The 14,429-nt window shown below is 42.3% G+C and overlaps 1 protein-coding gene across 1 annotated transcript in view; it reads right to left on the minus strand.

The window, feature by feature from the left end:
- The window catches only part of MAP1B (microtubule associated protein 1B), a 235,509-nt gene that overhangs the window by 42,967 nt on the left and 178,113 nt on the right, over nucleotides 1-14,429 (minus strand). Inside the window, 4 exon segments of the mRNA XM_030193303.1 lie at nucleotides 1,624-1,639; nucleotides 3,983-6,238; nucleotides 6,241-6,279; nucleotides 6,282-9,792. Coding sequence (XP_030049163.1) covers nucleotides 1,624-1,639; nucleotides 3,983-6,238; nucleotides 6,241-6,279; nucleotides 6,282-9,792 — 5,822 coding nt within the window.

Here is a 14,429-nt window from a genome sequence, read left to right on the forward strand (position 1 = left end):
TCTTTGATGCAGTAAATCATGCTTTGCTATTTGAGTGTCTGGAAGAGATAGGACTTTCTGGTACTGTTATAAAATGGCTTCACAATTTTTTTTTTAAAACTAAGTTTGGATCAATGGATCATTTTCTAGTCCGTGGTTGTCTGGTTGTGGTGTCCCTCAAGGGTCCCCCCCCCCCCCCCCCCCACCTCCTGTACTTTTTAATTTTTCATGTCATCATTAGGTAAGATCTGTCCGCATATGGGAGAATTAATCCTTTCTTATGCGGGTGATATCTTTTTTTACTAATACTGATAGATATTTCTGAACTCTCCAATAATGTTCTGTGAGGAATGAATAGGATGCAAAACTGGGCTATAGTTAATAAGTTGAAATTAAATCCTGACAAAACAAATGTCCTTTGATTTAAAAATTCTGGAGTACTACTACTACCTTCATCACTTCTGCTACCTAATACAATGTTTTATCAATTAAATCAGAATCTATGGTTCTGGGAGTTATTCTAGATTCACCATTGCAATATATTTCCAAATAAACCATCTCTAACGAAGAACCCTTTTTAGACTAGGCAATTAAGATTAGAGCGTTTTTTGATATTGAAACATTCGCTCCCTTGTTTACAAATCCGCGCTAGCAGCTGCCACTGCACTAATGCTGACACAGTCTATTCACTTTGAATGGGCTGTGTTGGCATTGCCACGCAGCGGCTTTGTAAACAGGGGGGTTGGCCTCTTAGTCCAGATGCTTATCCTCCCTCACCTTGATTACTGTAATGTTCTTTATGTGGGTTATCTGCTACATTTTTTAAGAAGCTATAATTAATACAATATTGCAGCTCGATTAATTTTTGGAATTTCTAAATTTTCTAGTGTATCTAGTTTTATTGTTCAATTGCATTGGCTTCCAGTTAGAAAGAGAATTTTATTTAAAGCAGCTTGTATCTTTAATCAGATGGTGTATGGTATGACCTCTGCTCTACTGACAAAAATTATTGTTATTCCTTTATTTGGGTTGTCTTCATGCCTGCTTGACAGGCTTATTTTTTGCCAGCCTCCTTATAACAATCTGCGATTTGTAAGTGTGGCCAAAACTATGTTTTCATCTGCAAATGTTTCTCTTTGGAATTTGTTTCCAAATGCTCTACGACTTGAACAGAGCTATTTGAAGTTTAGAAAAAAGCTTAAGACATTTCTCTTTGTTTTTTTATAATCCAGTTTGTTTTATTTTAATCTTATTATTATGACTTTTGTTATTCTGCTTTTTACTTTTACTTTCTGTACTTACATATGCTGTTAAATTTTGTGTGATCCTGTGTTGTAAATCTTACTGTACACCGCATTGAACTGTTTCAGGGTTATAGCGGTTTCTAAGTATCAGTTCTCTGTTTAGATAATTATTTTATTTGTGGTATATTACATAAACTTGAACTATGAACTATAAGTACCAGCACTTACGTGTTGAAAGCCTCAAGTAATGCTAGTCTTTTTTGAACATATTCCTTTCTACAATGACTGTTCCTTTTGTATATGATGCCAACTACATGTGTGTTTCCCATGTCCTTGTATATATTTACAAAAGACTCCATGTTCAATGAGTCTTATAAAAGGAAATTGTGCACTTGCAAACTTGGATGTCCCTTTTCCTACCCAAACTACAAAAGAATAAAACACCAATCAATGGGCTCCTTTTACACAGCGGTGCTCCTGATTAGTGATGCGCTGAATGTGAACAAGCCATTCAATTGCCATGAGCTTCTTCATATTCAGTGCATGCTAATTGGTAGCACCGCTTTGTAAAAAGAGCCCAATGTGACAAGTCCACCAATGAGGAGGAAAAAAAGACATAAAACCAAAGAAAAATACTAAAATAGAAAAATCCCTCTAATATAATGCAATAATAAACCCAATCAAAACTAAACCTAGCCTTCCAAATGAGATACATTAATTCTGAAAAAAAAATGTAAGCAACATTATCTCACTATTTTCTGAGCATGGTGGGTCAAAGAAAACACATTTCTTCCCCCTGTGATTTAAAAGACACTTGCATGGGAATTTCAGAAAGAAACTGGCAAGAACTCACTATTTGAACTGGGAAAAGCTTCCTCCAGCACTGAGTAGGTTGTGCTAAGCTAGGGATCATCATTATTTTAACAAAAAAAACCCCCATTATATCCTAGTTTTTAAAGTTAAATTTATGTTTCATATTTTATCCATCTTAGAAGCAAAGGAAATAAAGTGGTTGACACATACATTTTGCCATGGAAGACCTTTAAAAAGGCAGACAGCTCAAGGCTATTTGCTGAAGTAAGAGGATCAAAATCTCTCTACCAACTCCCTGGAGAGAAGAAGAATGTAAACAATATATTCTGGAGACCACCGTATCACTCACACATACAACATATATTTTCGAAATACCACTCATATACTTTAAAACAACTCCAAAGCAGAAAGTAAATGTCGTTTATGAACATATAATATTCGGGGGTCCTTTTACTAAGCTGAAGCAAAAGGGGGCCTGCAATAGCGTCAGCGCATGTTTTTGATGCGCGTTGAGGCCCCCTTTTACCGCAGCGGGTAAAAGGCTTTTTAAAAAAGAAATGGCCATGCAGCAAGTGAAGCACTTGCTGCGCGGCCATTTTGGAGGGGAGCACTTACTGCCACCCTTTGAGGTGGTGGTAAGGGCTCCTGCGCTAACCCGGGCGGTAACCGAGCAGCAGTGGCACTGCCTGATTACTGCCGGGTAAACAACAGCGCTACAAAATAAAAATACTTTTGTAGCGCCGGAAATGGCTTGCACAGGAGGTGGGAACTACTGCCTGACGGTACTTCTGATTTAATGAGCAGTAAGCCCACGTTGGGCTTACCACCGCTTAGTAAAAGACCCCCTAAATTCTTTACCCATGCCATATCTTCCAACATCACCAGTCTCTGATCTCTCAACACACTCATTGATATGCATGTTCCCTACATGAAGCTGTTTGTCCCTCCGCTCCATTCCAAAACATGGGAAAACCTGTGTTATACCATATTGTTTTACAAACACTTTCTGGCTGATATACAAAGCAATTTAAACAAGCAATTTTATCATGCCCAACCCCCAATATTCAGTCACACTAAAGCGTATGTCCAGTTGAATATCGCCTTTGACTGACCCCCAGAAAAGTTGGAAGGTCAGGAGTGGTACAGGGGGCGGTGTTAAGGAGAAGCCAGGGGCTATACAGGTGCCAGCAATATTTAGTTCCAGCACCTGCATAGCTAAGCAGGCACCACGATCCCCCTCTCGGCCCCCTCCTTGTCTTCCACACTCCGCCCAACCCAAGTCATGTAGAAGCTCAAGCCTCACCCTCACCTACTCTGGCTCCCCGGACCTACCTCTGTTCCTTGATGGTCTAGTGGGGTGTTGGGGCAGGAATGAAGCTCCCAACACCCTTGCCTCTTGCGACAGGCTGGAGAAAATGGCTGCCGTAATGGTCATAACAGCCATTTTCTCCAGCCTCCAGCAAAGGGCAGGAGCGAGAGGGCTTTACTCCTTTCCCAAATGCCCCATTAGACCACCAAGGAACAGAGATAGGCCTTGGGGGCCTACCTAGACCACTGGGGTGGGGGTGGGGGGGTGATGCTCCAGGGAGGGAGAGGTGGCTTGGGTTTTTACATGATGCAGGTTGGGGGGAAGATGGAAGAGAAGGAGGGGCAGGGAGGGAGATTGCAGCGCCGAAATTTTAAAAAAAGTTATGCAGGTCCCAGACAAATATTCAGCCGCAGCCTGCATAACTGTCTTATGCAGGCCTTGACTGAACATTGGCTGGGACCCGCATAAACTCTGGTGGCCAGGGCTCTTTCTGCTACTGCTTGTGCCTGGACGTGGCCCGGAACTGAATATTGGGAGCTAATCTAGCCGGCGATGGTAAACGTTTAAAAAAACGATGACCACTGCTGACTGAATATCGGCTGGCTTATCTCTACTGATAGTTTGGAATCTTCCTTACCGGCAGTTGCTGTTTTTGCAGATTTTGATGTAGTGGAATTTGTTGCATTCTTCATCTCTTTATCGCTCTCCTCAACCCGTGAAGATTTTATTTCTGAACTGAAACTGTTCTTGTGTGCCTTCTCAACTGGATCTTTCTTTTTGGGGGAAGCTGTTTTGGAGCTTTTTTCTATTGATTCCTTTATTCCACTTGGTTTAGGTGAAATAGCTGACTGCCTAGATTTGCTTTCACTTTTTCTGGCAGGTGAAGAAGATTTGGCCTTAGTACCTTGCTTTTTAGTTTTTGTCTTTTCTCGAATATCCTTCTTCATAGGTTTTCCTAAATTCTGGTCAAGAGGCATTGCTTCTGGATCTATCATTGATACATCAGGATGCCTAGGAGAAGGGCTGGGATCTTGCAGTGGAACTGGGGGAGGATCCATACTCTTGTACGTAACTGTTTTATCTGTTGGAATGGTTTCAGATTCATCTTCGGAGTCAATGTTAGCATCTGCAGTAATAGAAGGACATTCTTCAGTCTCAGGGGGAACATCAGAATCAGTCTGTGATGGAACAGAGTCACTTACTGAAGTTGGAGGTGTTTCATCACACTGACGTGTTTGCTGCTTCCCTCCAGAAGGAGGCTGAGCTCCACCAAGTTGAGCCATGGGCATTTCTTGCTCTTGGGAATTATCATCATTTGCAAACCATTCCAAGGGGTTAGGGTTAATGAATGAAGGTGAGAGTTCTGTTTTAGGATGCTTATATTCACAAGAAGTTACAAGACATAAATCAACATCTTGGCGAGCTTCTGCTAAATATGTTTTTTCTGCTGTAGAATATTTATTTGTTGTCCCACTAGAATAACTGAAAGTGGTAGATGTACTAGTCATTTTCTCACTTTCTTCCTTGTTTGTACCTTCCACAGGCTTTTCAGTATGCACTGAAGAGAATTCCTGAAATGAGTCATGCAATCCTGAGTAGTGAAGGCTAAATGGTTCATCTGAAGAAACATGCTGAGGTGGTGATGATGAATGGCAAACAGCTGCGACTTCTTTGATCACAGAAGATGAATCTGACAAACTGGGAGAATGTAAAGGAGTGGATTCTTTTGGCATTAAAGATGGCTCAAGTTCTGCAGAAAGATGCTCTTCTAGGTTTTGTATCTTTTTAGCACTTTGTGAAGTATATAGTGGCATATCTGTATGATGAATGACATCTTTCAGATGTTCTTCATTCAGTGGAGAGGTTGCCTGTGATGGTGAATGTGCAGATGAAGTTGAGGGGGAAATTTCTACTTGAGATCCAGAAACAAATTGTGTGAGATCTTTCTCTTGACTATAAAAAGCTTTATCTGCTGCTGCTATGTGATGTGCAAAAGTAGGTTCCTGCATATCAGAAGGGCTGTAATCTACTTCAGTTGGTCCATTTTCAGCTACATGGTGCATACTAGAGCCTGTTGTGTGGTGTTCTGGAGATTGCCTACTAAAGTCCATTGCCAATGAATGCTCTGGGGATTCTTGACTAAACTCCACAGACATAGTTGACTGTTCAGGAGACCTCTGCTCTTGAACTAGTGTTCTAGATTTTGTTGCTTTGGGGGAGAAATCTGGTGGAGAAATTGACATAGGTCTTGGGCACTCTTCTTTAGATGGAGAAATTTCTGTTTCCTGGAAAGTTGTTGGTGTTTGTACGACAGACACTGATAAGGAATCATCAACTTCTGTTGAATGAGGAGACCCAACTTCAGCATGTAAAGAAGGAGATACATCATCAGTAGTTGGTTCTAGGACCGAGCTAGTAGCAACAGATGCTGTGGAAATTGAAGCAACACCTTCTATGTGAGAATAGGTGTCCTCTGCTACAACTTCATCAACAGGAGTATCAGACTTATCAGAGACTGTACCTTCAGAAATAGACATCTTGTTGTCCTCCTTAAAGGATCCAAATTGGCTAAAGTCAATTTGTGTAGGTGAAATTTCTCCCATTGATTTCTTTTCATCCCGTCCACTCAAATGCTGAGAGCTTGCAGATTTTTCATCCTGAGAAAGATCAGCAGAAATGATTGCCGAAGCTGAACTTATTTGAAGAACAGGATCTCCATCAATTTTTCTGTTGAGTGATTTTTCAGTAGCTCCTATAGAATATTTTACATCTGCACTCAAAAACATATCGTATGATGGTTCTGAACCTATCAATGGTGGACTACGTAAAGGAGACAGAACTTTTTCAATAGGTGATTCAGAGTCAGGAACTGGCTCATCCATTGGGCTTATTTGGGACTGCCTTGTTTATCTTTAGTATCAGAAAACTCAAAGTAACTGGAACTGAGGCCTTATTATTTGTTTGATGAGATTCACGTTGGCTGGACTTTTCATCAGTTGGTGACTGATGATAAGGTGTATGGCCAGCACTACCTGCAGTTGATTGTGAAGGAGATAACACTTCTAATGTTTTATCATCAGGACTAGTACCATGTATAGCAGGAACTTGAAGTCCATCTGATAGTGCAGGCAGAGCTCCTAGTTCTGGTGAAGTTTTAATCTCATTAGGGGTCAAATCAAAGTTTACACTTCGTTCACTCAGTGGTGTTTTAGTAATTGGTGATGGAGGAGATGGGCTCTTACTTGAGCTGTCTTTTTCTTCAAGATCCTCTGAAAAGTTATCCTGTATATCTAATTTTGTAGTAGGTCCTACTTCAGCATCTCTCTGAGGATACATATCTTGTAAGGAGGACTTGCAAAATTTGTCTTCTTCTAACGAAGAGGGTGGTGAGATTGTAGAAGCTGAAGCATTATAATCTTTACCTTCTGTTGCATCAGTCTTAGACTCATCAGATGATCCACTCAAAGCATCAGGAAGTGGAGAAAGTCTTGTCCTGTCATATTCCTGGGAATACAAAGAGGTCTCATATTTAGTACTGCTTACATATTCCTGAGAGGGAGATTCACTTTCTTCATTATTAGTCTCATCACTCATCACATCCCGAGGAGTTGACATGTCATCCATTGGAGTTGGTTCACTTGAAATTTCAATAGTAGAGTGAGTAAAACCTGATGTAGCAGTGAATTCCTCATGTTGGTCATCTCGGTTTTCCTCATCTGAAACAGTTGCTTCACTTTCAGACCCACCAGGTAAAGTCTCATCATGAATTGAAGAAGCTGGCTCAACAACTGGAGAATGGGGTTCAGATTGTTTGGCTGATGTGGTGAAAAATAAGCCATATTGGTTTTCAGGTTCATCAACTAATGCTGCTTTTTCACTCCTGTTAATCCTATACTCTTCTTCTGCATTTCTTATTTTTTCTGTTTCTTCTTCTTCCTCTTTGACATATTCAGTTTTATCTTCATCAATCTCTTCTTCAGTCTCTTCAGCATCTCCCTGTTCATCACCTGCTTCAGATTCTTCCCCTTCAAAATTCTTCCCATCTTTGTGTTTCACATGTTCATCTGTTTCAGTTTCTACTTCCTCTTCAGTTTCCCCAATATCACCCACTTCCCTGGCATCATCCAGATCTTGTTGTTCTGTTATGTTTAGTGATGCTCTTTCTTCCAAGTCCTCAATTTGCTCATCAACCTCCTCTGTTTCTGCCTTTTCTTCATAATCTCCAACTTCAGATGACTCTTCAAAGCCAGTCCCTTCATCTTCATCTACTTTGTGTTTTTCTACAGATTCCAGTTCTTCAGGACTTTGTTCACATTCACCTTCAGCCTCAGTGGTAGTAATTCCTTCATCATGAGATTCACCATGTTCTTCAATATCTAATTCTTCTTTGTTAACTACATACCCTTCATTTGGTAGTGTTACCTTTTGTTTTTCTTCACCTTCTGGTAATTCTAATTGGGGCTGTATTTCATTTACCACTAAGACTTCTGCCTTCAGAGCTTCAAAGTCTTGTGTTAAATCTTCTGGTGAAGACATGAGGGATCTCTCTGCTTCAAGATCTGCTACATTTCCAGCAGTGGCCACTGAAGTTACTGCTGCTGCTGCACCTACTGCTGCTGTAACTGCAGCAACTCCTGCTGGAACCACAGTACCTTTCTTTTCAATGACTTTGCTGTCTTTCTTTGTAACTTTAATTTTTCCTTTATCTTTTGGCTTTCCTAATGCTCCAATTTCTTTTTTTGCAGGTTCCTCCTTCTGTGACTTAGGTTTTACCATAGGCTTCCGGGCTTCAGTTGATGGAGCAGATGTTTTCTTTATTTCTTTGGGCAGTTTCTTTGACTCTTTTTTGGACTCTTTCTCATCTTTTTTAATATCCTTATGTGATACTTCTTTCTTTACTTCTTTCTTAGCTTCTTTTTTCTCTTCTTTTTTTATTTCTTTTTTTACTTCTCTCTTGGGTTTTTCTTCCTTCTTGCTTGGTGTTTTGTCATCTTTTTTGGAAATCTCTTTCTTTGGTTTTTCTTTTTCCTGTTTCTTTTCTTCAGACTTTACCTTTACTTCACTTTTTAAAGACTTAACTTTTCCAACTTTTGGTTTGACATCTGTTTTTTGTTTTTCAGCAGTTTCAGATTTTAATGGTGGTTCTTCTTTACTTGATACATCTTTTTCAGTTTTTATAGGTGTTTCTTTAGTGACACCAACTTTTTCTTTTACCTCTACTTTTTGGGCCTTCTCTGGTGGACTAGATTTTGTTACTTCTAGTTTCTCTTCTCGAGAATCTTTTTTGACTGCTTTGTTTGAAGTTGTTTTTGGTGAAGGTTTCAGACTTTCCTTGCTGTCTATTCTTTGTTTCATCTTTGTTTGTTTCACAGGCTGACTAAATACATTATCAGTTAGGTCTTTCTGTGTTATTATTGGTTGTTTAAGGAAATCTAAATGTTTGAGCTTTTCTAGTCCTTCCAGTATGTTGTACTGTGTAGTATTTCCTGGAAACAGAACTCTAATAATTTTTTCTGCTGGGTTTGCTGGATGCCATACAATCAAAGATGAGACTGAGGTAAAATAGTTAATTGGAATATCTAGTTCTTGGCCACCAGGTAGTAGTATATCAGTTTTGTCTTTACTGGTACCTGTCCATTGTTGCATAAAATATTGCATTTCCTTGCTACCTTTGATTGGAGTGAGCACATACATCTCAAGTTTCCCGACTCCCATTTTTTGGAACAAAATAATAGGGTCAATGGTATTCCCTCCAGTTCTAATGAGAGGTTCTGGTTTCATAGACAATTTATTTAAATACTGAAGGGTGAAACAAGCTTCTTCTATGCTTCTCCTCACCCTAAAATTAGGTTCAGGATTTTTCAGATTTTCAGGTACATTAAGGAATATGACTCCTAAGTCTGGTGAAATCAGATTTTTCATCCAATCACTATTAGTGGTAGAACCTTGAGACTGTTCCTCTTCTAGCTCAGCCATTTTCCGCTGTAACATGCTATTGATTCCAGGCAGATTATCATCCCCAATGTGGGTCAGCAAAATGGAATCCACTCGATCTAGATGTCGGACAAGTTTCCAGAAGCAAGACTTTCTTTCAGATCCACCATTAATAAGCATATTGAAACCATTTACTGCAAACAATGCAGAGTCCCCTCTACCCCCTGGAAAAATATAACAGCAAGGCTTTGAAAGTTTCAAAAAACCACCTGATGTGGGTGGCTCCAAAATATCAAATGGTGAAGGTAACTCTACTGATTCTGACAGATATTCTGTGAATTCTGAAAGTCCTTCCATTTCAGGTAATATGGAGATGGAGTTCAGCTTAATGTTGATGAAGTCTTGAAGGTTGTGTCTGTCTAAGTTTGAATTTTTCCAGTCCCCTTCCTCAGGGCAAAATAGTGTTAGGCTGGCTTTATTGGCAGGGTGTGTAGTGCTCAGCAGTTCACCAATCTAATAGTGGAAAAAAAAAGAAAGAAAAACACGTTAAGATGAATCTATTTTCAAAGTAGAAAGAAATTAAAAATGTCCTCAAGGAATCAGATTTACAAATGAGTAATCATATCCCTCTTCAGTCTGGTGCTGCTGTTTCACTGCTGGATCTGGTACATTTTTTAATTTCATTACAGTTTGTGCCATTAGTACTAGTATCCTGAAATAGTACAGTGACAACAAGCTTTTGTGCTTCTATAAAAAAAAATCTGGGAGCTCTGTACTCAGCAAATCTGTGTTCTGGATATTATGGGACGATAGGTTATAGATTCAGCACTCTACTGAGAAAAAAGATAGTAACGACAATTGTCATACATGGGAATACTTAATGTTGGCAGGGCCGGTACAAGGGTGTTAAATGCCCTAGGTGAACCTTTAACCTTGAACATCCCTCTCCCCTTTAACTTTAAAATCCTTAGGCAACCCCTAGTGAGATTTTGTTAATTAAACTCAACATACATGTTCACCTGAACACCCCTGCATCCCAGAACAATCCTGTAAAAATGTACAATTTGAGATCACACTTTCAAATATTAAGTGTATCTATCTATATCTATCGTATCTATCTATAACTTTAACTATCCATCTATTTATAGATAGATTAAATATACATATATACACCTGAGGGTAAATGAGATTTGAAAACTGTTCTTCCTCCCTGTGCTTAAAAGTACAGGCTGATGGTAATTTAAAGTTTGTGTGATTCTCTCAGACTATTGCTTTGCTTTGACTGCAATTGCCCTTTTGCTTCCTCTTCAAAAGTGCTACCTTAAGTGTCCACCAAGCCTTGCTTAATAGTTAAGCTGGTCTTGAAGGTTAGGAGTCCTAATCAGGGGTGTAGCCAGACTTCAGCGGGAGGGGGTCCAGAACCCCCCCGGCACCGCCAACCCCCCACCATTTTGACCCCCCACACCGCCACCGTCGCCAACACTACCTTTGACCCCCCCAGCACCAACCCTTTCGACCCCCCTCCCGCTGCCAACCCTCCCCCACCGCCAGCAAAGGTACCCGACGGCGGTGGGGGGGGGGCCAAGGCCAAATCTACGGGGGCCCATGCCCCTGTGCCCCACATAGCTACGCCCCTGGTCCTAATATAGGCAACAGATGCCCAAGGATGCAGTGTAACAAGTAGTGATATCCTAGCTCAGAACAGAAACACAAGGGTCCTATGTAGTAACCTGCAAAAGTGTTTACTGCTTAGTATACATCTTTGTGAAATTTAACTTGGAGATATAAATACGTTTTTTGGCATTTACATCCGTAGACAAGTTTTTGTGGAATTTTTCATGCTTTATCAGGAATTCTGTGTGTTCTGGGCTGTGGAAATGTGTAAATTTTTTTTTTTAAAGCCCCTTCATGTGGAGGCATGGCCCAAATTGGAGGTCCCCAGGAATCCCTCCCCTGGACTTCTTGGTGGCCCGGTGGGCTGACACTCCTTCCAAGTCTGACACGAGTCTAAAACATTTTTAAAGGCCCCTTCCCTGAAGACCTGCCCTTTCCTGAAACTCCCTTTCCCAGAATAAAGAGCTGGTCCCCTACCTCCTACACCATAGTGCCCCCTTCCCCCTGCACTCCAATTCACCCCCAGGAGTCTGGGGAACAGTGGGGCCTGGGTACTTATTCCTACCTCAAATGTCTGCCTTTCTCAAAATGATGCTGGCTGACCGCTAGCGATTGTGGGATGAGAATGCCATTAGAGGTCAGCTAGTACCATTTTGAGATAGGCAGCCACTGAGGTAGGAGCCAGTGATCATTCCTGGCTCTACTGTCGCTCAGGCCTCTGGAGAGTGAGCTAGGGTAATGGGAGGAGCTGTGGAGAAATAAGGAGGGTGGGGGGGGGGGGGGACAGGTGCAGGCTGGCCTTTTACTTTGGGAAAGGGTAGGTTTTTGGAAAAGAACTTTAAGGAAGAGGGCTTTAAAATGTGCAATTGTGCACTTTTTCACAGATCTTTGAAAAGAAAAGAAGCTACATTTCTTGAGCTGTGGTTATTTTTTTTCAATGAAAACTGGTCCATAAAGCCTTTTTTACATGCTTCCCCCCCCCCCCCCCCCAGATGTTTAGGTATTAACGAGCTGCTCTGCACATCATTAATACCAAATATACTTTGTGTGAAGATACTGCAAAGTGTACTTTTGCAAAATAACTTTACAAAAATGCAACTTCATGCACAAATAGAACAAAGGGGACAGCTCTAAAACAGGGCACCTCTGTTTAGGTGCCTGAATAACACAGATAAGACCCTATTCTATATAGCACAGGGGTGCCCAAATTTCCTTTTCAAATATTGAATACATTCAGGTTAGTGTACATTTAGGTGCCTCCATTTACACCTTCCATAGATCTGGTATAAATGGGGGGAGGGAGCTGATTGTAGCAGGCACACAGGCAACTTATTCTGTAAGTTGCCCACCTGTCTGACTCACCTATGGCCTGCCCATGCTCCACCCAGGGGAATGCCAACCCCCCTTACAAATACATGCTATGCCATTTGAGTGCCTTTTTGTAGAATATCACTTAAGCGCCCAAATGACATCTTTATGGGTAAGTATACTGTACATTTAGACGCACATTTAGCATGCAAATGTAAGCAACTTGTTACAGAATTGCCCTTAAAATGATGTTTTAGCATGTTTTCACGTGTTTTATACTATTTGTTTTGCATAAAGTGCATTTTTGCAAAGACTACCGGGGGGGGGGGGGGGGGGGGGGGGGGTTGGGTGATATTCAAGGGGTGGGGAGAGGGAAGGAGGGAGGATTTTTCAGGGGCTGTGAGGAAGATGGGGGTTGGATTTTAAAAGGCAACGTGGAGGGGCATAATTGAACATCGTCGGCCAAATAGATCGCCGGCGATCTATGTTGGCGGCGGCGCTACAGCTGGCCGGAACCGTATTATCAAAAAAGATGGCCGGTCATCTTTTTTTTTCAATAATACGGTTTAGCCTGGCCAAATGCCTTGGAATTCGCCGGGTTTGAGATGGCCAGGTTTGTTTTTCAGCGATAATGGAAAAAAATGCCGGCCATCTCCAACCCGGCGAAATCCAAGGCATTTGGTCGTGGGAGGAGCCAGCATTTGTAGCGCACTGGTCCCCCTGACATGCCAGGACACCAGCTGGGCACCCTAGGGGTCAGTGCAGTGGACTTCAGAAAATCCTCCCACATGCATAGCTCCAATACTTTGGGTGCTGAGCCCCCCAACCCCTCCCAAAAAACCCACTACCCACAAATGTACAACACTACCAAAGCTCTTAGGGGTGAAGGGGGCAACTACATGTGGGTACAGTGGGTTTTGGAGGGCTTCCATTACCAGCACAGGCGTTACAGGTAGGGGGGGGGATGGGCCTGGGTCTGCCTGCCTGAAGTGCACTGCGGTACGCACTAAAAGTGCTCCAGGGACCTGCATACACGCACGCCTCTAGGACTTGTTGCTGCTGTATAACCTTGGCACACCAGTTGACACCTGAAGACTAATCTCTTTGAAAAAGTCCTTTAATTGAATAAGCACGTTTACTCACAGTTAACTGCAGATCAGAGGTTGTGCCCCACTGGCAAAGAGTCTCCCTGGTACTGAGATTAGCAGTAGGTCAGAGCTGGCAGAATGGTGTACAATGCCCTCTTTGAGCCACATTCAAGGTAATAACGTTCTCTAACGTGGGTGACACATGAAAGGGATCTAAAATTGTGTTACAAAAATGGCCACTACCTCATGGACTACCGGAAACAAAACAGGGCACACTCTGACCCAGTTAGCAGGGGGGAAAAGCACCATGGGAGTAGAGCCCAGTACCCTACACCCACCACAATGCATTGCTGATGTGACTCTGCAGGGCACCTAACAGAAAAGGTGTCACACTCACCCGAGAGACACATTGCAACCAGGGAAAGGCTGTCGGAGGATAAAACACATTCTGCTGTCATGGAGGTGGGTATGGCATTTGAGGCTGGCATACAGGCTGGCAAAAAAGGTTTTTAGTTTTATTTTTTTAGTATGGGAGGGGGTTGGTGACCACTGGGGGAGTATGGGGAGGTCATCCCCCATTCCCTCCAATGGTCATCTGGTCATTTGGGGCACCTTTTTGAGGCTTGGTCATGAACATAAAAGGACCAAGTAAACCCGGCGATATACTGCTTATAGCCGGGGTTTTTTTCCATTATCGCCGAAAGCCGGCCATCTGGTAGCCATGCCCATGCCCACCCATGCCCGCCTTTGCTTCACCGCCGACACGCCCCTTTGAACTTTGGCCGGCGACGCGACGGGAAAGCGGTGATGTTGGCAAAAAAGCGGCTTTTGGTTATACCCAGGGGTGTGCTGGTAAATTTTTAACAACGTGCTCTCTCTCCGGGCATAGCCGGCCCTGAAATTTGGTGGTGGTGGTGGGGGGGGGGGGGGGGCGGAATACATGTCTCTCTCTCCCCTCCCTTGTGCAGGCACGTTAGGCATACCTTTGCCGAGCCCCACCAGCCAATAAATGGACTGCCACAATTCTCTGCTGCTTGTTTCTGGCTCTGAGCAGCATGATGGAACCTTCTTGCACTTGCATGAAAAATCCTAGCCTGATGCTCAGAGTCAGAAACAAGGAGCAGGGAGCAGCAGCAGTCT

Source organism: Microcaecilia unicolor, chromosome 2 (genome assembly GCF_901765095.1).
Source record: "Microcaecilia unicolor chromosome 2, aMicUni1.1, whole genome shotgun sequence".
In the NCBI taxonomy this organism is placed as follows: domain Eukaryota; kingdom Metazoa; phylum Chordata; class Amphibia; order Gymnophiona; family Siphonopidae; genus Microcaecilia; species Microcaecilia unicolor.